At 41.2% G+C, this 26,969-nt stretch overlaps 2 protein-coding genes and 1 long non-coding RNA gene across 4 annotated transcripts in view; 2 read left to right on the plus strand and 1 right to left on the minus strand.

The window, feature by feature from the left end:
* Nucleotides 1-18,488, plus strand: LOC308397631 (uncharacterized protein; the record flags this gene model as incomplete). Its single annotated transcript, XM_080883632.1, has 4 exons — nt 1-122; nt 16,929-17,143; nt 17,231-17,308; nt 18,392-18,488. Exons 1-4 carry the CDS (start codon nt 69-71, stop codon nt 18,486-18,488), a joined length of 444 nt encoding a protein of 147 aa, XP_080739758.1. The 5' UTR covers nt 1-68.
* Nucleotides 13,491-15,437, minus strand: LOC308397195. Its single transcript, XR_013971695.1, has 2 exons — nt 15,300-15,437; nt 13,491-14,567 (listed from the first exon to the last, which is right to left on the minus strand). It is a non-coding gene; the product is annotated as an uncharacterized lncRNA (long non-coding RNA).
* LOC308397630 (sine oculis-binding protein homolog) overlaps nt 18,441-26,969 on the plus strand; it is a 12,822-nt gene continuing 4,293 nt past the window's right edge. The window contains exons 1-6 of one of the 2 annotated variants that reach the window (XM_080883631.1): nt 18,441-18,723; nt 21,406-21,535; nt 21,812-22,006; nt 23,022-23,173; nt 24,426-24,521; nt 24,710-26,635. In XM_080883631.1, coding sequence (XP_080739757.1) covers nt 18,631-18,723; nt 21,406-21,535; nt 21,812-22,006; nt 23,022-23,173; nt 24,426-24,521; nt 24,710-26,626 — 2,583 coding nt within the window. In that variant the 5' untranslated portion in view covers nt 18,441-18,630 and the 3' untranslated portion in view covers nt 26,627-26,635. Of the gene's footprint in view, nt 18,724-21,405; nt 21,536-21,811; nt 22,007-23,021; nt 23,174-24,425; nt 24,522-24,688; nt 26,636-26,969 lie in introns of both variants that reach the window. The other variant, XM_080883630.1, reaches the window with a different exon arrangement.

The raw sequence follows: 26,969 nt of genomic DNA on the forward strand, positions 1-26,969 counted from the left end.
GAAGCCCATCCAATAAATTTAGTAAATGCCAATGGCTTCTTCTTGGCAGAGACTTTCTTATTACATCCATGTCATCTCTACACCCTCAGCCTCTATTTAAGGACATTACCCAGACTCTAAAGGTAAACACAAGTCTTTCTCCATTCACAAGCACGAACAGCATTTCTTTGGTTTATAACTAACTGGAAGGCTCCCTTCTCAGAATACTCAATAGCATAACCAAGTTTACTTATGTGACTGGAAAAAACATTCACACATAACACACACAATATAAAAATATGAAGCCACACTTAATGAATTCATATAGTTTAACACATACACCTGAATCGGGGTGGAGAGGGTAAAAGATGGGGCGATCGTGGCTCAAGAGTTGGCAGCTCCGACAGTCTCGGTCGTTGTGTCCTTGGGCAAAACACTTCACCTGTTGCCTACTGGTGGTGGTCAGAGGGCCCGGTGGCGCCAGTGTCCGGCAGCCTCGCCTCTGTCAGTGCGCCCCAGGGCAGCTGTGGCTACAATGTAGCTTGGCATCACCAGTGTATGAATGGGTAGATGACTGAATGTAGTGTAAAGCACTTTGGGGTCCATAGGGACTAAGTAAAGTGCAACAAAATACAGGCCATTTTACCAAAGATGCTAACTAAGAGCACCCCGAAGAAATTATATCTTGGTTATTTAAAACTTACAACAATGAAAATGTAAAAACAACATTTTGCTAAGTTACATGTTATCTTGAGAAAACTAACATCACAGTTACCAGTTAATGGTGCTAAGCAAAGCTAACATAAAAGTGGCTTCATTTTTATATTCATATTTATTTATATCTTGTCATCGCTCTCTGAGAAATTAAAAGTAGGAGTAAGATGTTTCTAAAAAGACTTTTTCGAAAGAGATCCTATGTTTGTTTGTTTTTTTGTTTGTTTATTCTTTATTTTTTGTTCTAATTTGCAGTAAATATGTAAGTCAATGAAAAAAAAATACACAATGTTATTTTTTGGTATGAATTTGTAGATAGAATGTCTATGATGTCTATGCATTACAAATATGTCTATTGTGTATTAATATATGCTAATAAACACATCTTCTCCAGTATTAATAACAGTCAAAACTGTAGTAATATAAAATGTAACAATTTAATTTTAATAATATGTACTCGCTAAAAAAGTACGATTTTCAAAAACTTGCTATTTAGACAAAAGACTGAAATATACATGTCACACCTGGCCATAAGTAAAAAGCACACTGCTAATATAATTACATAATTTATTTATCTTTGATTTACGCTCATGTTTTTTTTCCACACCATATGTTATACAAAATCACGAGACTCATCATTTTTGTCATCACTGTATTGCATTGTTGTTCTCCACTGTACATGTCACACTTAATACAATGTTCCAGGTTTTAAAACGGCTCTGAAATTATTATATTATATTATCTAAATTTGCGTTTTGCAACCCTGAATTCTGTAACAGATTTGTTAGATCCATACATCACTGGTGACCAATCAGTTCAGTGTATTATAGCTGGATATTTTGATGTTAGTATCAATAACTATTCTTCACATGATGGTAATTTTCAATCCAAGCATCAATCCGGCAGGTCTCACTAAACTTCCCACTAAACTACTGAACTGTCGTTATGTTACAGCTCCAGACCCAAACATCAGCACTTGCTGCTTCAGGCTTCTAACACTTTTCTATCTTATATTACTAAACAGCTTTCTTTCTCACTTTTCTACTTGTGTTTCATTTCAACAAAAGTTATTTTTTTAGTTTATGTCACATCTGTAGACCTTTGTGATGGCCATTCAGTATATTGAAGTGCTTCTATAATCCCAGTTCTAAACAAATTAATCTTTAGAATAGATGGACATTATTTTTTTTGTTTCCTAAGTTAATTTCAGCCCTATTAGGTGTTTGTTATTTTTCTTGCAGGTAGTGTGAGCTATTAGGAAATAACCTCAGTTTACAAATTGTTTATGTTTTTATGTTTTCTTGTAGGGATTAAGCGTAATCTGGACAGTTCTATTAGAATGGAACACTGCACTTACACAAATAAAACTAAACTTTTGGCTCAGCCCACAGTGTCTCGCACCTAATTGGGAAGCCATCTGAAAATGAACCACATTCATTATACAAATGTCAGTGCCTGCTGGTGGAGTGTAGGAAGAAGAGAGAGCTGGGAGGAGGTGTGGAGGGGCTGCGAATCAAGCTGACAGTCTGCTAATGAGATATCATCAAGAAAAAAGATTCCTCGGTCCACTTAAGAGGCACAGTTTTACATAGCAGTTGGGTGTATAATACAACACACAAGAAATTAGTGTGTTATCGTGCAGATTTTTGGAATTATAAAACATTTCCATCCCCACATGTTCCCTCACCATGCGTTCCTGTCAAAGATGTTCAGCTTCCTGCCTTTGTTAAAAGAAGTCCACACGAGCACTTGAACAAAATGCTCTTTTGCCACTAAAATCACAAATGTTTAAGGTTTACATGCTGTGGATGAGATATAGTTGTGTTAGCAGAAGGTGAGGGGATTTCTAATGTTTATTTAAGTTTTGAAAAAAAAGAATACATCTATCAGGAAAAATATTTTACTCATTATAGAAACAACAAATTGTGGTATGGCAGGATTGGTTCTTGGCAGATGACTTTCTTAGTCCTGCAAGTCACAGTTAATTAAGCTTTGGAGTGCTGTGGGTAGATTTTGTGACATTTGGTTCTCTCCACTTATTTTTTTTTTAAATTTTTTTCTTTTCTAGACTATGCTTAGCTAACCAACGTGATATTTAATATGCAAGCCTGTGATGTCATATGAAATGAACAAGGCAAAGCAACACAATGAAAAAGCATTATTAAAAGCCTTAACCCCTCCACCCCCTTTTGTATTAGTTTGCTGCTAAAAGTAGGAAATTTAAAAAAAAAACAAAAAAACCAAGACCTTATTTATCTAAGAAATAAGATCCTGGAAAATTAACGCCATCACTTTCGCCAACAGCAGCATGGTCAGCAGATCTACTGTCAAAATTTCCAGTTGGCCTCACAAATTGTGGCTGTGGAATTGATTTCCTTTGCTTCCTGTGCCAGGGAGGTGACTCACTCCAAATATGACACAGTGTAGACACACAACAATGAAGCTAAACAGAGATCAATACAAAAAAAAAGATGGACAGTATTTGGAACTATTTCTGTCTGTGTGAAACACACTAATCTAAATTTGTGACTGGATCTAAGGATTATCACAAATAGCATGATATTTGTCATGGAATCCTGTGAGCTATTTTGGCAAAAAATAATAACTGATGGTTTTGGTGGCGTTGAAAATTCTGGAAATTTTCATTAAATTTAATTACACGAAAGCTATTACCACTCCTTCAAAATATCCTGTTTGTCAAAGTCTTCTCCAAATCACCAACATCATAATTCTCACTGCCTGAAAAAAAATGAGTGCAGACACAACATATGTGGTTTGTGAACTATGCGCAACTGAAAACAAATAGCCAAATAATTGAAACATGCTTTGATTTTCAGTTTCTATGAAACAGATTCCTTTAGGGTATGCTTGCCATGAAAACCAAAATTATAATGGTGCATTATATTTGTGCTCTGCTTTCAGTTTGTCAGATGTCTCAGACAAGTGAGTGCAGTCTGAATAAAAAGCACGCTGCCTCAAAGAGCAGATGGTACTGAGACACAGTCTCTCTCTCTCATTCTCTCTGTGAGCCATCAGTGTATTTAGCAGTCATTGTATACATGATTAGTTCATGTACATCACAGCTTTCTGGCTGGGGCTTCTTGTGTATCTTTCTTCGACACACGCAGTGGGTGGAAGCTATTCTCAGCAAACAGGTGCCATCATGTGGCATCAGGTGTCCTTCCAAGAGGTTACACGGGGAGGAGAGGGTGGTTTGTCCTAGATATGCAGTTAGTTAGATCAGAGGCGCTCTCGGAGGGCACTCTGAGTTTGGTAGCCAGCAGGGACACCACCACTGTCCCTGACAGCCGGGACAGTGGTGGTGTAAATCTGGGATAACCTGATTTGCTCATGGAATCAGGTTAGTTATGTGGGCTCTCACTCCTATGTTATGTTAAACAGGTCATTCATGGCTCACACATGAATAGGATTTTTGTTGCTTTTGCATTCAGGCTTAGTAAATAAAAGCCATGTCTGTCTAATCACTCGGTGTGACCACCATTGATAAAGCAAGGAGAAATCAACTACAAATTAACACGGGCACATTTACCGTACTGGACTGGTGTCAAAAATCTTTCCATTGTTTGGTTTCTATAGCAACCAAAGCCACTGGACATGAATCACTGAAACTGGAGACAGGAACAGGGGATCACTTTATCTACCTAATTGATGAGCTACATGTGATTACTGAAAATAAGAGAAACCAAGCAGCTTGAAAAGATCTGACTCCCATCTATGCTAACTGATTCACTTCTGCTGTGTTTCACAGCAAGGCAACGCTTCATTGTGTCTAAGAAGAAAAAGCTTCCTTGTAAAAGAAAAACGAGTACAGCTGACCATCTGGCAGGAAGGACCTTTCAGCTGATGCACAGCTTTTTGTCTGCTTTTTCATTTTACCTTCCTCTATTTTAACCTAATAGGGGCATAATGTTACTAAATTGTTCATGTGGCTCTTTGAAATTAGTTTACAATTGATTATATTTAGATAGATCAACAATGTTTTGTACATTTTAGATGCTATTTTTAATTGAGGTGCTGAATAAAGAAAATGATATTTGTGCTCTCCCTACTAGGAAAAACATGAGACTATCCAAGAGCCACCATAGATGCATAAGTGCATACACACTTATGCCAACACACAGAAGCAGTGTCTAAAAAACGTAGTAAATCCTTGCTGCTTCCAAGTAGCAGCCAGGTGCTGCTAATCAAATGCATTTGATTAACTGATCATCAGCAAGTGTGAGCTCCTCTGTAAAAGTAGACGTTTTGGCAGTTTGCTTGTCTGGAGCGTTCAGCTGCATGTTAGCTCAATGCCAAGCAGGAAAGATGTCAGCACTGATCTGAGAGATGCAGTCAATCTGAGATGGGTTATAAGATTATTTCCACCAAATTTGAAGTAGTGAGTAAAATTATTCATAAGTGGAAAACATTCAAGAGCAAATTTACCCCAAAGTCAGTTTGTATACTGCTCATAGAAACTGTAAAGCACCCAAGACCACAAAACCTCTGGAGTTTGTGGAGATGTTTGGCCATAATCCACATTACCACATTTGGAGAAAAGAAAGAGGTGTATGTTTGGACAAGTAATGAAAACATGTGCACGTTTTGCATAGTATTGTTGCTCTTTACCACATTTTTAGACCTGGTAAGAACTAGATGTTTTTTTTGGTACATCCTGAAATGCAAAACCTTATAACTGACTGAGGGTGTACTTTCTTTTGGCCCTGACTGTATCTGTCATTGTATTCTTAGTCTTACTTGAAATTGGAATATCAGAATCAGAATCAGAATACTTTATTGATCCCTGGGGGAAATTATTTTTTGTTACAGTGCTCCATTTTAAACCAACATTAAGACAAGACAGACAATACGCTAACTAAGAATAGTACAATATATACATATATATACATACATACATACATAAGTCACTTATAAATAAATATTTGGAAAAGAAACATGTGTAGTTGTAGCAGCAAACAGTGTGTTAAGTGGATGCGTTGTACAGGGAGATGGCCACAGGCAGGAATGATTTCCTGTGTCGTTCAGTGGTGCTTTTCGGTAATCTCAGTCTCTCACTGAACGAGCTCCTGTGACTGACCAACATGTCATGGAGTGGGTGGGAGGTGTTATCCAACATAGTCTTTATCTTGGACAGCATCCGCCTCTCCGACACCACCTTGAGGGAGTCCAGCTCCATCCCCACAACATTGCTGGCCTTACGGATCAGTTTATTAAGTCTGTTGGCATCTGCGACCCTCAGCCTGCTCCCCCAGCATGCAACAGCATAGAGGATCGCACTGGCCACCACAGACTCATAGAAAATCCTCAGCATTTTCTGGCAGATGTTGAAGGACCTCAGTCGCCTCAAAAAATAGAGACGACTCTGGCCCTTCCTGTAAAGTGCTGTGGTGTTTTTAGCCCAGTCCAGTTTATTGTCAATGTGTACTCCAAGGTATTTATAGTCCTCCACAATGTCAACACTGACCCCCTGGATTGAAACAGGGGTCAAGTGTTTCCTGGTCTTCCTGAAGTCCACGATCAGTTCCTTGGTCTTTGCCACGTTGAGCTGCAGATGATTCTGCTCACACCACGTGACAAAGGAGTCGACCACAGCCCGGTACTCTGTCTCATCATCCCTGCTGATGCATCCAACCACCGCAGAGTCATCAGAAAACTTCTGAAGATGGCAGGTCTCTGTGCAGTGGCTGAAGTCTGTGGTGTAGAGGGTGAAGAGGAAGGGGGAGAGGACAGTCCCCTGTGGTGCCCCTGTGTTGCTAATCACCTTGTCAGACACACACTGTGGGAGACGTACATATTGTGGTCTTCCTGTCAGGTAATCAACAATCCAGGACACCAGAGAAGCATCCACCTGCATCGCTGCTAACTTATCACCCAGGAGGGTCGGCCTGATGGTGTTGAAAGCACTGGAAAAGTCAAAAAACATGACCCTCACAGTGCTCGCCGGCTGGTCCAGATGGGTGTAGACACGATTGAGCAGGTAGATGATGGCGTCCTCTGTTCCGAGACGAGGCTGATAAGCGAACTGAAGGGGATCCAGATGTGGTCTTACTATGGGTCGCAGCTGGTCCAGGATGAGCCTTTCCAGGGTCTTCATGATGTGGGAGGTCAGTGCCACGGGCCTGTAATTCTGGGGGCCACTGGGACGAGGCGTCTTTGGTACAGGGACGAGGCATGATGTCTTCCACATCACCGGGACCCTCTGCAGACTCAGACTCAGCATAAACAGTTTATGAAAGACTCCACACAGCTGGGGGGCACAGGCCTTGAGGACAAGGGGACTCACTCCGTCTGGTCCAGCAGACTTGCCTGAGTGAAGTCTCCTCATTTGCATCTCAACCTGGTATTGAGTGAAGGTGATGGGTGGGGGAGGGGTGTCAGGAATCTCACAGGAGGCAACATGTGAAGAGAGAGGCTGGCACAGTGGTGTGGCTCTGGATTCCAGGCTGACTGCAGGTGAGGTTGTGGGGGTGGGAGCAGACACTGTGGTGTCGAATCTATTGAAAAACAGATTCAACTCGTCGGCTCTATTCTCACCTCCCTCAGTTGTTTGAGCATTTGAATGCTCAAACAAATAGATCACAGTGCAGCAAGAAAATGTCACAGGGTACGTTTCGTCAAATTAATAGCCGTTTGTAGCCCAGTCTAATGATATGAATATGATTGATTCAATTGACAAATGATAACCAGGAAAAATTAGAAAGCAGTTTTTCTCGTTTTCTTTAATTGTCAAGGACAGGAAATTAGGGTGTATAAATGTCTGTGGTATCATGAGTGTAAATAGTGTTTGTTGGTCTAGTCACACAAGAGAGATGTACCCAGAGACAAGAATGACAACAGCTTGTTCTGGTCATGAATGTCAAATTGTGACAGGAACAGATAAATTTGCATAAACAGGGTACAAATGAGAAAGGATGAAAATAATCTGATCACTGCATAATATAAAATCCAGAGAGCATTTAGATTGCAAGCATTTAACTTTAATGTAACAGATGGGTGTGAAGTTGTATATCTAGCAAATATAAGTTTTTTTTAAATGCACATATCAGTGTGTTGTTTTACTTCCATTACCACTGATATCACTAGCACTGATAATCATCATATTTTAAATACTGTTAATCTGAGAGTAAGAATGACATGTAAAATTAACGTGTCGCGATTTAGTTTCACTTCCCCTGTGGCATCACTGTGTTCATTCTAATCAGCTGTTTTCCCATGTGTTTCCACTTCCCCCTGATCATCATGCCTCCGTGTTTCAAGGTTTTTCCATGTTAAAGGATTTGTTTCATTTATTTTTTCCCAGTTTAGTTCTAGTTAGTTTTGCCTCAGTGTGCATGTGCCTTGTGTCTTGTACCTTTTTCCCAGCCAGAAATAAACGTCTCACCTTTTGTTAAATTATAATTTTGTTCTAAGTGTCTGTGTTTGGGTCCTCTTCCTCCCTCCACACGGTCTGCCAGTGCAAACTGTGACACAGTGATAACAGACCTTGACCTCAAAGTTCATTGCAAATAGGTAAGAAATGGAAAATATACAAATCAGAAAGAGTAGGTTTGCAAAAATGTAAATTTGAGTAAATCATCTTGTCCCAGTACTAAGCACACAAAACCTCAGAGGTCCTTGTTGTGTGATTAATTGATTGGACTCTTTGTTCATGTAAAATTTGGTTCTCTGGCATTGGGATTTAATCTGATTTGTATAAATAGGTGTGGTTATGAGGTTATTTCCTCAGAATATGAAGTCCATCATTCTGTATTGAGTAAAAATATTCACTGGTGGAAAACATTTAAGAGCAAATTAACCAGATTGTTTAATGCTAATAGAAACTGTAAAGCACCCAAGAACTACATTGCAGAGTCTACGGGCCTCAGTTAGCATATTAAATGTTCAGGACAGTAAAATTAGAAAAAGACTAAACAAGCATGACTTGTTTACAACAGTTATGGAGAAAGCCTCTTTTCTCTAAAAAAAGAAAATGGCAGCACAGCTGAGGTTTGTAAGATTACACCTGAACAAACCAAAAACTTCTGGAAAAAGTCCTCTGGACAAGTGAGACGAAGTGGAGATGTTTGTCCAAAATGCATATCGCCACATTTGGCAAAAACAAAATGCATCATATGGTGAGTGTTATGGAGCCACAGCCAAGGCTACATACAGCCTTGCAGTCACTCAGCTGACCATGAACTCCTCAGGATACCAAAGTATTCTAAAGTCAAATGTCAGGTCATCTGTCCAACAGAAAAAGTTTAGCCCAAATTGAACCATGCAAGAGGATAATGATCCAAACCACAGGGTTAAAACTACAATACAATGGTTGGGGGGAAAAATCAAAGCATCGACATTCATGACCATCAAATGCTGACAGGAACAGGTGATTTGCATAAGCAGCGTACAATTGAGAAAGGATGAAAATGATGTAAACAATAAAATAATCACTGCATAACATATTACTGTTACAGCCATAAAATCCAGAAACTATTTGGATTACAAGCATTGAAATAAGATGTAACAGGTGGGTGTGAAGTTATTTCTAATATGCCCAGCAAATATAAGTTTTCCTAAAATACACAAGCTTTGCTTTCATTCATCATCACTGATATCACTAGCACTCATAATCATCCTATTTTAAATACACTGTTAATGTGAGAGTGAGAATGAGAGGTAATATTAACAATGATAACAGACCTTGACTTCATAGCTTAAGAAATGGAAAATTTACAAATCAGAAATTTACATTTGCAAAAAATGTAAATTTGTGTAAATCGTCTTTTCCCAGAAATAAGCATCTGAAACCTCAGAGGTGCTTGTTGTGTGTTTGGTTGGACTCTTTGTTCTTGATAAATTTGGTTCTCTGGCTTTGGGATTTAATCTGATTTGTATAAGTGGGTGTGGGATGTGGAGTGTCTTCCACATCTTTTATTTCTTTGTACTGGGTGTAGGATTTAAGATGGAACCATTCTTCAACAGATTTAAGTTATTTGACATTCCTAAACCATCTACACACATGAAATAAGACTAGCATTATTACTATATTATTATTATTATTGCTTCATTTTCAACCAGGTTTTAATTTCAATGAGATTTGGAAATCATGCTGTAAGATGCCTTGTGGGAAAGAATGTCCTAATTAAGAGAGACAGACAAAGACAAACACACAAGTGCACAAAGGCAATAAGTTTTATCTCAATGAAACTGTGATAAACATATTAGCTGAATTAAAAACAAAACAAAACAAGAAATACATACACACTGCCAAAGAACATTTGTGTAATATACAGGTTTTTCGCACATTTACATGTATACCTATTTTGTAATAGTGTCATATGCTGTAATTGGTTAAATAATGGTTAAATAATTAAATGACTTTTCAGTGGTAAATCATTCACCAGTGATTTATCCGCTCCAGAGAGTGGAACTGAGTGTCAGGTACATTATATGCATAAAAAAGTGTTAGTACTGTGTATATCAACATGTATTATTGGGAGTATGAAAGTGTATGAAACTATAGTGAAAGTGTTTTATTTATCATATTTTTATCTATAATATATTATTAACATTATTATCCCCCCCCCCCCCCCAAAAAAAAAACAAAAAAAAAAAACCAAAAAAACTGCTAATAGTATTTTTAACCTGGAAGGTCAAAATTAAATGGCTAATACACTGGTAAGTGTTTATTAACTGTTTCATTTATATACCATAATGTACTATTATGCAGTTTCTTTATGTGTGTTGCCTACATCCTGTACCAGTGCTACAGGTACAGGACAAACCAGGCTTTCACTTCAACACTGTTCTCACTTTTTATCATGCCCAAAAGCTTGTTTTGAAGCTTACTGAATCTGCTACCTGATGGTTTTCTTCTTCATGGTTAAGCCAACTAAAGGCCAGTTAGCCAACCAGGTGTTAGGTGTAACACCTATCTACATGTTAGTCTCAGATTAACAACATCAGGGGTTCAAAACCATTTTCTGATAAGAGCAGAGCCAAAATTTTCACTTAGAAAAAAATACTAAAGTCATATGAATGTTTAATAACTGAAGTTTTATCTGACATAAATACTGAACCTCTGAAAAGATGCTCTTTTGCTCCCTTTGTTACGAGATCTGTTTGAAACCTGACACAAGGCAGCCAGGCTGAGACCATAATAAAAGAAAGGGGACCTAATATCAGTCATTACCTCGTGAAAACACAAAAATGCACACCTTTATCTGTGTTCAGAAGCAGTCGTGACTATTCATTCATAAACTCTTGGATCCGGTGTGGCAGCATAGTGCATAGTGAAAAATGTTCCATGTGATATCAACAGTTGCTTTTACACAACAAAGAAACACATGAAAGAGAAGAGCATGTGTGTGGGTAAGGAGTGGGGCAGAGTGTGGGACATTGTCCCTGCAACAATGGTGAATGTCTGAATAATTCATCACCCTAATCAATGATTAAATGTCTGCTGGGTGTTACGCCTTACACTATGACACAGGTGACTGTATGCTAAAGGAATAAACAGTGAGTCAAACACTTAGAAAATACGGAGTAAAGCTGGGAGGGAATGGATGCTACTGAAGCATCTGGTCTGATCCATAATAGTCTTTCCCTGTGCCTTGTTTGTTTTGAAGATTTGCTCCATTTCTCAACTTTTTATTTTACTAATCACTGCTGTGTAGACAAAATTTAATTGTATTTTTATGGTAAAAGCTTACATGATGTTGGTAATACCTTGCGTCTAAAGAGTCTTTTCGAATAACATCAAAGTGATGATCTTGATGTTATCAGAAGCAGCAATCCTGGTTTATTCAGAATAATAAGGAAGGACTAAAAACAATAAAGCAAAACAAATTTGCTTTTTCACCAATGGGAAGGGCTTTATATGAGTGGCTTAGTCACCGCTGATAGGTTGAAAATGAAAAAACAATAAAAAGCCTTTTGTGGGATAAGGCTGGCATATCTTTTTCTAGATGTTTGGTTTTTAGCTTAGGGAATTGGTTAATTCCCTGAGGCAAATATGCATACAAATATATATGAGGCTGTAATGACTCAGCCAATCTATTCACACTGGAATGACTCAGTCATCTATAAAACATGTAAAATAAGGCACTGTCATGGTTTGTGGTTTGCATTTTAGCAAGTGGTTTTTGAGATCTTGTTAAAATTGATAGAATTACAAATGCAGAAAAGTACCATCAGATTATGATCCACCATGCAATACCACCTGAAAAGTATCATGACATTGATCCCAAACACATTGTTAAAGATCCCAGGTGGTCCAAAATACTGATTTTCAAGCTCATTAGAATCCTACAGACTTTATTTTTGCACCATGTGCTATATTTTCATGTATGTTTGCACATTTTTCAATAAATTACTGCACTAAATCCCCCTCTTCCTGGCAAAATATAAAGAAATGTGGCTGAGTTTTGGACAATACTATATATGAAGTCAGCAGTCTGCAAAACGTTTTCAAGTACTGAAGGTGCGAAAAAAGTATAACTGTTGGAAATGTATCATTGAAAGTCTTAGCGTCACTGTAAAATCATGACTTCAGCTGCATTATGGGAAGAAAAAGCCTCATTCGTTTTTGAGAACTTGCATTTGCAGACTAGTCTGTTGGGGGATATTAAACAGATAGATCCGGAACAGGGATGTTAAAAGAGAGGCGAGACCGAGCGTGAGGAGAGGTTAACAGTGCAGAGAGGATTGAGAAACAATAGACTGGGCTAATGAGTCATGCGGCTGGCTTTACTGGTGCTGAGGCATTTCCGAGCCACACGCTACTCTCTGTCATCGTAGGGGCACGCTCGTATGTGATGTGTTGATTTTTTTGCCTTTGTTGGTAGCTTTTTTTTTGTTTGCCAGACTAGCAGTGAATAACAGAAAGCTACAAAAACCTCAAAAAGGAAATGGATAAATGGAATAATAAGGTATAAATCTGAAGCTTCGTGTACAAATAATGACGCCCCTAAACGCACAATTTCAAATGGGATAATAGAAGAGCTGACTTTAGGTTTAATTAAGTTTAATTAAATCTGTTGTTCATGTATTCCCCAAGAGAGCATATTTAGAAAAGAAACATTTCTTGTATTGAAAACATAAAATATTCAGAAAATATTTCAGTTAGAATCATATGAACTTCAATTGATATTGTGCCTCCACAGTTATTATTCTATACTCTGCAGCTGTTGGTGAATTAAGCCACAGACAAGACTAGACAGTGTTAAGTAACAGCCAAAGGCCAAACCTGTTTATGTACATAATCAAATTTGACATTGTGTTCCCTGGAGAGGTCTTTGACATCATCTTTTTTCTTTCAGATATTGACGGATAAAAATAATGGTATTCAAACTTCAGACTGAAATAACCCATTTGTGCATGTTATCAGCTGTTGCACGGCCTCCCTCCCTCTTATAAACTCAAAATTGAAGACTCATCATCCATCTGTCTAAATGTTGTTCGTCACTAGAGCACCATAGGGGCTGATATTGTTTTGTATCCAGTAGGTAAGTACTGCTCTGGCACAAATCCAGAGTAGATCTTTAGGGGCACAAGGGAGTGCTGAGTCCATCTCTCTGGCCTGCAGCTCAGCAACTGCCTGTCTCGACTGCCTGGCAGCTTAGTAATGATGAATAAAATAGCACCACACCCTTTAATTCTATACACTGCACAAGGATGATAAATGGCCTGCACATTTGGAGGCGGGAAAACCAAAGGATTAGATAGAGTTGGTTAAATGTTTCCTCAGGAAAGTTAGCCATGTTACAACAAAATGAGAATCAAAGAAGCGATTACAGTTGTAGTTTTTCATAATTTATTGTACATTTTTGTTTCTTCATTGATCTTTACGCAAACTAATAAACAGTACAACATTTCCATTTATACAAAATATAAACTATAAGGGGGAATTGTAACATCAACCCTTCCCATATGGTTTCACATACACTCATTTCCTGCACCTAACCGTTGGATGAAGGGAGCAAAGGTGTCAATCAAACCCTCATTGTAAAAGACCACAGCTCTTTAAAAATCACAAGGCAAAACTGACACATCGTGTGGCAACTTTTTTGCTACATACATCTCAATGACATTTCTAATAAAAAGACTGAAGAGCCATTTTTTTTTTTTTTTGTTTTGTTTTGTTTGTAAAACCAACTAAAGAGGTCATCTGGCTCATACTTTTTTCTCAAACCTCCTACTGCCAAACTTTAACAAACAAAACACATTGTGATATTGATTGCCAGGTCGATTTAGAAGCCACAAAAAGAACCTCTGTACACTCAAGTGGTCCGCATTTCAATCGAGACACGTGACATGAAAACCCGCAGCCCTGAGCATCTCCAAAATGTGATGGCATGACTAAGGAAATGCAAGCCAAAAAGGGAAGCTGGATGCACCACTGTTCCTTTTGAATCCTGAAGGAAGTTGGATTGGTGATGATCTCCTGCTATAGGCTAAACCCCCCTTTTGTTAAAAGAAATGTCTTGACTTACATACTTTTTAGCATTACTTAAGGAGGACGTAGAAAGGTTGCAGAGCCCATCCATGTTAGTCTTGTGGTCTCTGAGAGAGGCTGGACTGCATGGGATAATGGGGTGGGAGGTGAGGAGGAGTGTTGAGGCAGAGAAGATGGGGGCTGTGGGCTCCGGGCTTCAACAGTAGCTTTGGAGGAGAAAGGCTGCCATGATGAAGGGGATCAAGAAAGTGAAGGTGCATGTGTGCAGTGAGACGCCCGCTCCAGTAGTGGAGGTGGAGTTGGTTGGACCGCCAAAGGTGTCTGTGGCCGTAGTAGTGGTAGCGTTGTAGGTGGAGTTCCCCCCTGCTGTCATAGCTGTGCTGTTGTTGCTGGCTGCCATTGCAGTCCAGGAGACCATCTGTTGGAGGAAGGAGAAGTAGAAAAAAAGAGGATGCAGAGTGAGAAATTTATTTTTCCAACAAATGTAAACTTCCCTCAGGCTTTTTGACGAACATTGAAATAAGGAAGTTAGATTCAAAAGGAAAAAAAACTTTATGGCAAAATCAATTCATTAAAATGTAAGTCTGTGTTTACAAAAAGTTTTCTTTTGCAACACTTTACTCTTCTTTACAACATAGCAGGATTGGTTAGTGACCAAGAAGAAAAGAGAGACCAAGGTTCTGTGCTTGAGTGTCATGTTCCCTATGGCAGACTGCATCTAAAAGAAACTTTAGATTCTTCCTCCACCTTTGCATAATGTAGACAGCAAGCAGCACCTGAATCATTAATCCACCCAAGCACACGCTCATTAAGAAGTAAAAAGTGAAAAAGGGGAAAACATACAAATAAAAAAGGACAATAGTTTAATGAGCCAAAGATACGCCACAAATTTGGAAGATGACTGACTCATGTTAATTTCCCAAGAGATCTCCATGTCTAGCCGGCTGTAATCCAGACTATCAGCCGCTTTATATAATGTCTTAAAACACGACTAAAGTTAAACAAACTACACAACTATTTTTCACCCCCATCAATGAATAAAAACACAATCCCCCAAGCCCTTAAAAAACACACTCCCACTACTCCCTGCTGACTAAAATCAATCCCACAGCTAAAATGCTGTTTAAATGTAACATAAAGATCATTTTACCTGTGTTGATAAACATATGGCGAGCAAAACCACTCCTAGCTGAACATTCGTCATTTTGCACATTTGTTTTTTCTTTGTAACCTGGCCAGATGGTTTACGATGCTCTCAGACGCTGCTTCTCTCTAATGTGGAGGCTGGATCAGACAGAGCTTTTTATACCAGCTGCAGGTCTGTGACGTTAAGGTCCCTAGCGGTGTGCTAGGGACAACGCTAGGGATAGTGTTTTAAAATTTAATATAATAACCTAAGGTAATTTGGCCAGAATAACGCAATAATGGCTCGTTTTAAGCTTATTATAAATACAGTATTTTTCGGAGAGGTGGGATTGGCGCGCATGCTCCGTCCCGATCCCGAGTTTGCCTACTTTGTGTGCCTGTGTAAAAACCTTGCTCAGCGGCTTGTTGAACATACTTCGCTTTTACCACCGCAGGGAACAAACTCTCTGAACACTTGAATAAACCTCCACACTTTTCCTGCATGTTGCCATGGTGACGGGCTGCTGATGGGGTCGGGCTGCTGATTTGGGCTTTCCCTGATTTTTGATTATTGAGATGTCTGTTGTGAGCTGAAGAATGTGGTGCTTTGTTCAGAATTTTACTGTTCCCGGAGAAAAAAGCGAAAAAAATTCAAACTGATAAATGAATAGTGTCCAACCTGTTGAGCAGTCGCTGCACGTTTGATAAAATAATTGTGGCAACAGCGACGCCTAGTGTTCAGGGTAAAAGCTTTCCCTCATAGAGGCCGTGTCAAAGCTTTCAGAAAAACTATTAAATATCTGGACTTCTCGAAATTTTGTTCTAATAGATAAAAAAAAATCATCTATCTATTTATTGCATTTTTGTATTCATTTTGTATTAAGTTATAGACTATAAAATCAAATCCTTAACCCAGACCTATCCTCCTGTTGCTTCACAGTATATCTATCTATCTATCTATCTATCTATCTATCTATCTATCTATCTATATATATATATATATATATATATATATATATATATATATATATATATATATATATATATATATATATATATATATATATATATATAGTCAGTTTTTGTTGTTATGGCTGTTGTTTTGCTTCTCCATGCAGAGTAAAAGTAATGCTGGAATATCTATATAATTACCCTAACTGCTTAGGCAAATGTGAATATAATGACAAATTAAGTCATTTTCCATGGTACACGTCGGTGTATTTAGCCAGGCTTGTAACACAGATGCCCCTATCATGATGACTATATTTGCATGTAATTTGATGCAGGGAAAACACCGGGCTATATTCACTTGCACAATTATTCAAGACTAATGGGTAGACGTCGCCCTCTGTCGGCGAGGACACACCACTAAACCACAAGGGGGATCAAACTTTTATGTCCCTCCATTAACGCTGAACACAGACACCAAAATTGTCGTTTTCTAAATTGCAGGGTATACGTTCGCTTTAATCATGTGACCGTGTACGGTAATGCAAGTAACGGTACACAAAGTGGACAACTTTTTATGATTCGCTCCAGATGTTGAGGATTGTAACTTTAGACCTAAAGACTTTCTCTAGTCCTCTGTCATTTGTGCAAGTGGATTCTTGAGGGAATAGTGAGGCGCTCTTATTCCAGCTTTCACCCCCACCAGAGGAACCTAAAGGGACAACGCTCCCTGCAGAGGCACCAGATGTGCGCTGTTATGGGGAGCAAGGAGGGGGGTGAGGCATCAGATAAGCCCTGTTCCCAAAGCCGGGACGGATCGAGTATCATCATCGGGGGCGAAACCCAAACCCTGCGCAGTGGGTCGGATTTCTGTTTACACGAGCGTGGTCCCTGGATTCCTCAAACCAGAGCAGACCAGAGGTAAACTCGAGACAAGGAGGGGGGAAAAAATTCTGAATTATCCCTCTTGTCACGGCTGTGTCTGTACCTGTCTGTCTCTCTGCACAGAGCTCGGCGACACTGTGAGGTCTGCGAGACAGAGGCTTTCAATGATGCAGAAGAGCAATGGAAACCAACTGTCCTAATGTAGGCCATACTGCACTGTTAACGTGTTAATGGACAAAATGAGGAAAATTGTAGTAAAGTTATAAAATAAAAGTTGTTACAGCTAACGAATTGAATTTGTTTATGTGCGTAATGCAATCAGATAACCTCAATGCTTTCATTACCAGCAGAGAAACTTGATACGGAAATAAGTTCTTTGGCCTTCGCATTAGCGATAAACATGTGGGAAATGTTTACATTCATCTGTGCGCAGACATACACGAACAAACGACTCTTTTTTTGTGCAAATCCTGTCCTCGGGCATTTGGCACTTTTCCTCAAGCCCAGATTGCTCAGAGGCCAAATGTGGACGTTTTAGGTGTTGCGCGCACACGCTCGTACACAGACTGGCGCGGATCAGACGGATGCCATTTGAGAAAGCTCCAAACATTCTGGTATCTTTTTTAACTCGCAGCGCTCTTTTCATCTCTTTATTTTAAGACAAGAGTCTAGAGACAGTGTTTGTTCTGTGCCCCCTCAGATAAAACACAGTCTTTGCATTCCTTATGAAATGTATCTGTTGAGATTTGGGAGGGGTGGGTGCCAGGTGTTGGGTTACATCAAATCAAAGCCCTCCCCTCACAGAGAGCGCACGAATGAGACCGGTAACCAGGCGATGCACCTTTCATAATAAAAGCTGAAGGGGAAACATTAAGTAACTGATAACATATAATTTTGGCCAATTAATCTTTACAAAACAAATGACATAATAAACCTTAGTAGGTTTTGAACAGAGTTAATGAGCTTTGAGAGAGCACCGTGCTATGATGTAATTAGTTTTTTATATTATACCAACACTGCAACATTCAAATATTGCAAAAACCACCAAATGCAATTAAATTGATGAGAAACTTTTTGCTGGTTCATGTTTCAGTCAAGTTAAAATACTTCTCGCAAGAGTGTTTAAAATTTGGAAACCAAATTTTTCGCGGGGACGCAAATCATTGGCGTAATTGTGTTTTTGTTTTTAATTGCGGATTCGTTTCTAATATGCTTTCAAGAAACAGTTGACAGTTGTCATATTTTGAAAATCCAAAGCGGAAGACCTATGTTGGTTTTCCGTAGAAACTTGACAGAAGTGGGAAAGAGGGAGTTGAGATTGTTCAGCGGCGGACACTCCAGCGCACAGTGCACGCATGTTCAGTGGACTTCAGTGGTGTGAAGCCTCAAATGAGGGACTCGGACGTCCGGGAATGACAGCCGCTGTCACCAGGAGTGACAGCTTTCATTCTGAGATACTCCACTGAAACTACTCCAGCCGACACTCAACACTGATCCGCAACGGATCCAGCCAGACCGGGACTATGCCAGAGATGGAGAAAGGGAGACCACCGGAAAATAAACGCAGCAGGAAACCCGCGCACCCCGTAAAGAGGGAAATCAACCAGGAGATGAAGGTGAGAGTGGGTTTGTGTGCCACTGAAAAATTATTATTATTATTATTATTGTTATTGTTATTATTGTAATCAGATGAGACGGGGCGATAACTTCTTTGCGCACACGTCTTCCAGCACACAGCAGCGAGTGAGTCAGCTACGCACAAATCAGTGCGGGGAATACTATCAAAAAATATATATGCTTTTAATGAATGCTCGCTTTCTGTCTTTTATGTAAGCAATTATATCCTACTGCGTGAAGCTGTATTGCAAAATAAGAAAAACCTCGAAAGTTTTCATCTTTAGGAAGACAACTGGAAAATATCAATAAACGTGTTTATAAATACAAGTTGAAACAGACGCAAAGACAGACACGGGATTTTCTGATTATATAAATGTTAGTGCTGAAGAGTAGTCTGACCTCTGCCTTCTTGTGACGCCATGTCAGGCCAGCTGTGGCCGGACGCGCAGTCTTGTCCAGCGGAGATCCAGATGTGCGTCAATTCTTCCCCGCTCCTGCGGTGCGCTCACTTGCTGTACCACAGAGGCTTGCCCCCATGAAAAAGAGACAGGGCATCTATATTCTTTAAATAGCCCCGCTCCTTGGGAAAGCTCTAAAATCACTGTCACAGACTGTTAAAGAATGCAAACATCACATTAAACGAAAGCTCCCGCTTGAAGTGCTCACTGATGACATGTCATTTAAGAATCTCCCCACTGTTCTTTGAGTAGAAGGAGAGCCACTGCATAGGCAGTAATAAGTTAAATCACAGTAACAGGCACGATTCCCTCCCACTATTATGAGCCTGTTACTGCATGGAAACTAATCCATGGGTTGTCTGCTTTGTTTGGGTTTGGACACTGGATATTTGAGACTGTTGACTGTGGTGGGGTAAGGAATACTCGAGGCTTCTTCAAGCTGAAGCTGAGAAATAAAATTTGAAAAAGTCATTTTCTTAGGGGGGGGGGTTCGTATTCTGGCCTTCGTGAGAGAGGAAATGTGCTCTTTTTGTGTAAGTGGTTTGGATTGTAGCGTTTGATATCCAGGGGAGGTGTAGAGTTACATCTTAACTAATTTTAATCAAAACATGTGAAACGCTATCCCCGCTTGATGTAAGCCTGCCTGGGCTGAATCTCAGGGTCGGCCCCAGTTTGTTGCCTTTGGCTGCAACTCTCTTTGTGGTTTGGGATATGGCTTGTCACTCTCGCAAAGCAGATGTTTGTCTAAACTGCCAAAAAGAAACAAAAACAACATTGTGGGAAGTGGAGGGGTGGGTGAAGAAAAAATATTGCCCGTCTTTTCGTTCACAAGAAGAAAAAAAAAAGAAAGAAGTGGCACTGGGTTGTTTGTGTAGATACGGTAGGAGAGTTGCCATCAGTGTCGAACTTCTGGAGAACATCAAGATATCAAAATTAGGCATGATGGGAAGCATATAAGATTCAAATTATCGGGTAAAATCCCATAAGATGTGCAACTTAAAAACTGGTCAAATGATGAAAAAGCAGGGGGGGGGGGGGGGGGGGGAGGGGACTGTGGAGGAAATACAGGCAGGAAGGCTGGCAAGCTGAGTTCTAGCTCAGCTGAGGTCCGTCCCAGTGTTGTCTCTGTAATACATCTGTTTCAACACCACATTCGGACCTACTCCCTCCACGTCAGACCCCGAGCACGGCACCAGACACCCGATACTTGACTTTAATCATCGTTAGGCATATTTAGCTGGATATGATACCTCTGCTTGCACTCACCCACACACTCTCCCAGACACACACACAGCAGAAAGTGAGCAAGCGAGGGAGAGATCCATTTCTTTGAGGCCCTAGTGCAGAACAGAGGTCGGAGTGAGGAAAGCAGGGGAAAGAATGTGCAGTCAGTACTACAGCACTACAACACCACCACCACAGCAGACTGACTGTGCTGGAAAAGGGTGAAACCTGAGAGGCCGTGCTGTGTCGGGTGTCAGGGCTGGAAGGTGCTGGGATGGAGGGGAGGATGGTGAAGATGGAAGGTGGCGGGGGGGGGGGGGGGGGCAGAAAAAGAGGCAAAGGGAGGGACAGGGAAAGCTGGAGAAAGAGAGAGGGAGAGAGTGGTGGACATTGGAAAGAGAAGAAGAGAGCAGAGTGGGGCATTTCCGAGAACCGTGGGACCTGGCTGTGGTGTAGGGTGTCCCGCTCTGATTTCTGCCCATTCTGGATCAGGTTTCTCCTCCAATCCAGTTCTTCCAAAGCCACAGAGAGAGGTGGGTGGATAAAGAGAGAGACCTTTGTATTTTTTTTTCATCTGGTCGTAATAAAAAAAAAAAACTGAGACCACACATCCCATCTGTGGAGAAAAGTTTTCTTTCTCCCTCTTTTTTCCAATTAAAAGAGATAAACAAAGGATGATTCATAGATTTCACACTGGTGTTAGGTTTTAAACCTTTCCGTCTCAGATTTAGCAAGAGTAAACAACTTGAATACATCATGGAAAAAGTGTCATACTGTACTCCTGTGTGCCCCTATTCATTTCTCCAACCAGGCTGTGGCTGAGAAAGAATCGCTCACATTGATTCAGAGAAGGAAGGTCTGATTATGTTTAACATAGGATAAAAATGTCCATTAATAACCCGTAGATGCATGCTGACAATTTCCTATTTGTAGGCAGGCATAGCTCAGTTATCCATATGCGTAGATTATCACTAATCACTGATTTCTTTTCTCATGCAGACTTTTGCAGAAAGCACCATGAATGAACTCCTTGGATGGTACGGTTACGACAAGGTAGATCTCAGAGATTCAGAGGCCAACGAGATCAGAAACTACAGAGAACGGCGTCAGCATGTGTCTGTGCTGAAAGGTGAGGGCGGCCGTCGAGGGTTCACTATTGGTGCAGTGTTCTTAAATTTACGCTAACAGGTTCTGCAGGTTGTAATGCAGACATTGAGTCACTGCACAAATTTGCTAAACATAACTTCCTGTAGTCAGAACTTCTCGAGTTTCATTCATTCAGATACATCTGTTGTTTGTGAAAAAGTTATTATAGTATCATGTAGGCCGTATTGCAGATTTGCTGCACGGTGTAACGTTACTCGACGAATTCAAGTTAACACTGGAATCTGTTTGTGTCTTGCAGAAAACTCTTTGCCAAAACCCAAAAGCCTGGACACCAAAGTCAGCCACTTGGTCCTGCCGAACAAGAGCGGAGAGAGAGAGTGCTCTGGCATCCCGTCTTCGTCACCCTCCTCTTCCTCAACAAGCTCATCCTTGACGACCCCAAAGGAGCACAAGAGTGCCCCTGTCATCGTCCCCCTTATAAAGCCATCAGCAGGTAGCAGGCTGTAGGGGCAAACATGAGGAGATTAAATGTTGATTGTTGTGCGTTCCTTATACATATGCTTTTAGTATTACTACCCTGATGATTAGTTTGATATTCATGTGCTAGCACGTCAGAGTGTAGTGTCAAGCTCCAGAAGACGGTGCAGGTTCAGTTTTTACCTACTAGACTCCTGAGCAATGATAAAGAGACATCCCTGCTAGGTGCAGTAGTTTGAGCTTCCTTTGGTGCCTCTTTCGGTAATTATATTATATATAAAATTATTATAGGTAAATATATAATAATTATGTATATTAAAAATTAGATTCTTTTACAAAATAAAGAGAAATTCTGTGTGCTACAAGCTCTGAAAAAGAGAGATAACCTGTAAAGTGTCCCGTGATATAAGCCACGTTTGCCACAAAGGTAATAACTGTGTAATAACAGTCTGAGATAACTCAGCATGCAATTATGGTGCAATGCAGTAAGCATTTGTAGCCTATTAAGAGTAAAGTAAGTTAAACAGAAGAACTAATGCTGCTGCACCTTTTTATACTGTGTAGACTGTGTAATTCTTCTGTTGTTTGGACTTTGTTTTTTTGAAAAACAAACACTACATATGGTAATAAATTGCGGCTTTTGCTTTTAGTTTGAAGGTTTTTGGCATCCCTGATTAACAATGCTTGAATTGTAAGTCTGTCGGTATTCTGCTGTACGATTAAAATGTACAGGAATATAAGCATAAAATGGGTTCACCCGTTACAGATGGATAAATAAATAACAGCGCTGTCATAGTGAAGGTTATAAGAGGGATGCAGCAAGATCTCTGTGTTCCCTGGAAGAATATTAATCTGAGATTTATTCAGTGTGAGGTACATCCATACAGGAAGTTTAGATCACAGCTGGATGCGCGCTGTTTAGTGCGCTCTCCTTTGTGAGACTAAAAAGCACCCAGTTGTAGCTGTTTCACACTATTCTTGTGCTTTTAAGATTATCTAACGTAGCTTTTCTTCTGATTTCCCTCCTGCAGTGGAAGATGTACAAAATGTGCAGATAGTATGTGTGTGGTGCCAGAAGGAAGGTGTAAAACGCTACTCTCTGTGTATGGGATCAGAGCTCAAGAGCTTCTGCAGTGAGAAGTGTTTTGCTGCCTGCAGACGGGCCTACTTCAAACGCAATAAGGTTAGTATATATAATGTACTGCACATTATCATTACATTTGAGGGTCAAAAACAATTCATGTTGGCCTCTTCTTGGTGAGGTGTTGTAAATCCTGGTATCTGTATGATAATGAGTAATCTGTAAATTCAGTAGTCAGTCTGACACAACCATATACATTTAAGCAAACACAGGTACTCTATATCCAGTTTGCCTCAGCCCTGGCACATCCCATCACACAAAGGGAAATGGGCATCAAGTGGTTTCTGGCAGGTATACAAACTAGCAGAAACAGATACTCCTGATCTCGTGAGGTCATTACTGATGGATTCGTTTACAGAAATTTAAAAAGGGTGGATCTCTAAGAACACAATTCCTAGTGCGTATGGTCGATCCAGTTTAGGAATGGTGGGAGGGAGGTCAAAGTTTGTGTGGGACACTTAGTATCAGTTTCGCGTTAATGGAGAAGGGACCAGCCATTAAGTGGCTTTGGTCTGGAGGACAGGAGTGCTGCAACGACAGAGAAACGCTCTGATGCGCTTGCTGTGATTTTTCAGCCTCCATTGCGACATGGATATACCTTCTGTAGAGGTACAGGGTGACAAGTAGCTATATCAGCTTTCACCCTCAGTGTTGTTTAGAGCGTGGTGGGTGAATTCACACAACAACGGAGACACAAGGGCGGGGGGGCTGAACAGACTGCGCGCAACAAGCCCTCTAGTTTTTCGGAGGCAGGGAGGAAAGCATTTCTGTTGGCTTGTTGCTGCTTGTCTGAGAGGAAGGCCAGGAGGCCTGGGGCGAGGTGTCCACTTTCAGTGCATACCTTACCTTCAGCTGCCTCATATTTCGTAACTCAACACGACTCAATGGGTCACAGAGATGGGGGAGCACTCAGATCCACATGAGATCAGCTTACATGAATCAAGAAGAATTTCCTATATTAATACTGGCAGAACCATTAATAATACGACAATACATCACCTGCATTATTTCCCCACTTGGCTGTAGAATTGTATCAGTTTCGCAACACAGCTTTTCTTTTGTTGCACTGACCTTTAGGGCTTGGTTGTTGCATGAAGCTCAGACTAATGCTATGCTTCATGACAAGGCGATTTATTTAAAACTATATTTTGTACTTGTTACGTAAGAAGCTCACATTTGGAGACCAGACACCGCAGAGTGATTCCAGTGTAGTATTTGTAGATGAACTGTTGTCTGAAACCTGACTGACGGTAGTTCATGTGATGTTTGTCACACTGTGGTTTTCCCCTGTCAGGCCAGAGATGAAGATCTCCATAGTGAGAGATCCCCTCAGCACCCCCATACAGAGGACTCGCCCAGACTGGTGCTGAAGATAAACACCAATGTCAGAGTAAGAGGACACTATCAATGCATCTTTTGTTTTCCACTGTGAGATATTAATATAAATATGCGATGAAAATGACAAGGTTTAACAAGCAGGAATAGTGGGGAAATCTTCTGTTTCTACACAAAGATCTGTTTTCACATACAATCTTTCACTCCAGTGACCCCCCACAGTCTCTCTCCCCTGTGCCACAGGTATGCGATTGGTGCAAGCATGTTCGTCACACTAAAGAGTACCTGGACTTTGGATCTGGTGAGGAGCGACTCCAGTTCTGCAGCACCAAGTGTCTGAACCAGTACAAGATGGATGTTTTCTACCGGGAAGCCCGCGCAGCTCTCACCAGCACCAGTTCCAGCCCAAACAGAACCAATCAGGAGGGGAGGATAGACAGCATTGTAGCTGGGCAAAAGCTACTCACTCCAGAATCTTGGAACAACAACAACAGTACTGGGGAAGCCCGTAATAGAAACCTCTCCCCTAAAGGGCCTGCACTAATCCGTGGATTAGGAGAATCCTCCATGTCTCCCTCAGAAGCATCCTCTTCTACTTCAAAAGTCCCTGTCTCTGGTCTAAGGACCCTAGAGAGATCCATCCAGCCTCCCCCACCTCCTTCAACTGTGGATGTGTCACCCCATCCTGCTTCCCTTCCTCCTCCACCTCTTCCTCGCCCCCCTCTGGAGCAAAAGCCAGTACCTCAAATCCCCATGCCCTTTATAAGGCCTCCCCTTCATGCTCAGGGCTTAAAAAGCCCCCTTGCCACTCCTCCCAGACATCCAGGCCCTCCTTCCAGCCCTATCCACAGAGCTCCGCACTCTCCTCACCTTCAGCCCCCTACTTCTTTATCCATGAATCCCCCTGGACTGATACACCCCTTCCCAGGAGCCTACTTTCCTGGCTTACACTCCCCTCCGCTGAATATGATGCCAAGAGGTCCTGTCCCAATGCCTCCCATGATGAACTTTGGTATTCCTTCTTTTAGCCCTCTTCTGCCCCAGCCCACTGTCCTGGTGCCTTATCCCATCATTGTACCCCTACCTGTCCCGATACCCATTCCTATCCCTATTCCAGTCCCCCCTAAAACATCCCTAGAAACTCCAAGTCACAGCGGAGTTATTCAGCCTGTGCCAGATTTGCTGGACAGGGCTCAATCCAGGTCTACCAGGCAATCTTCTCCAGAGACTTCTGAGGCAGACAGCAGACTGGTAGTCAGCAAAATGGGTGGAACTTTGCCTCAAGGGCTATCCTCACCAAGTGACCTGAACACAAGGGACACAGATTGGGTTAAATCAGAGAGGCCATTTCTGTCCCCAGCATCCACACCCCAAAGTGGAGCATCCTCCCCCAGAGCCCAGTGCAACGAATCCCCCTGCTCAGCCCCGGGGTCGGACGGGATAAATGAATATAAGCATCAGCAGACAGAGCGACAAGTCATCCAAAGGGTTCTGCAAAGGACTCAAGTGAAGTTAGAGCCCAGCACCAATGGAGTGGTGGACCTATCAGGGCTGGGCGAGTTGGGAGCTGGGCAGGTTAACAGGTCAGGGGTTCACAATATCATCAGACCCACACCTCCTCTGTCACCATCACTTTCACACGACACTGTCTTCCAGCACCAGGACTCCCATACTCCACCTTCTTGCACCCCAGCCAGCCCCAAGGAGTTCAACCATCCACATGGTGCCACATCCTCTGCCCAAAAATCTCAGGACCATGGTCAAAATGGGATGTCTTCTTCACCAACAACTGCCACTCCGGACTCCCGACCCCAGAGATTACCAGCACCGCCCCCTGACCCGTCACTTAGTGAGCTGGAGGCTATCAAAGAGAACAAGTGTTCTGTTGTTAGCCCAGTGCGGGTTGAGGGGCAAGTTAATCTGTCAGAAGAGCCCTTAACAGTAGTCCGGGACATAGGAGAGGACTCTCATGTTCCTGATGAGGACCATGCCTACGCTCTGACCACAGCGCCAAAGATAGGTGGGACCACTGGCCCATTGCTCTTGCCCAAACTCAGGGACAAGGGTAGTCTGCGGAGCCCTGCCAATGTGCCCAGTGCAATAGACATGGAGCCAGCTCTGAAGAGGAGATGCCTAAGAATCAGAGATCAGAATAAGTAGAGGATGGAGGTAAGAGATTCTGATGTAAAGTGAGGCAAAATTCAGATAGCACAGTTTTTAATGGCTTTTTTAATTTATATCTTGTAAAGACCAGAAGTCAGACTTACTGATACATCGGCAAGATAAATGTCACAGTAAACCAAGTTGACACCAACTTTTTTTGCATTAAACGCTCTGTGGTATTCCACATTGGTTTAAATAAAAACCAGCAATTATTTTTAAACACCATTTAACCAGGGACTGGAAAATGTGTGGACACACACATTCGCACATACAGAGGGCAAGCTTAATCACAGGTCTAACAGCATGCGCATGGTCACTAAACAGCATGGCGCCAAAGAGA

This window comes from Rhamphochromis sp. 'chilingali' (assembly GCF_963969265.1).
Source record: "Rhamphochromis sp. 'chilingali' genome assembly, chromosome: 5".
Taxonomy (NCBI): Eukaryota; Metazoa; Chordata; class Actinopteri; order Cichliformes; family Cichlidae; genus Rhamphochromis; species Rhamphochromis sp. 'chilingali'.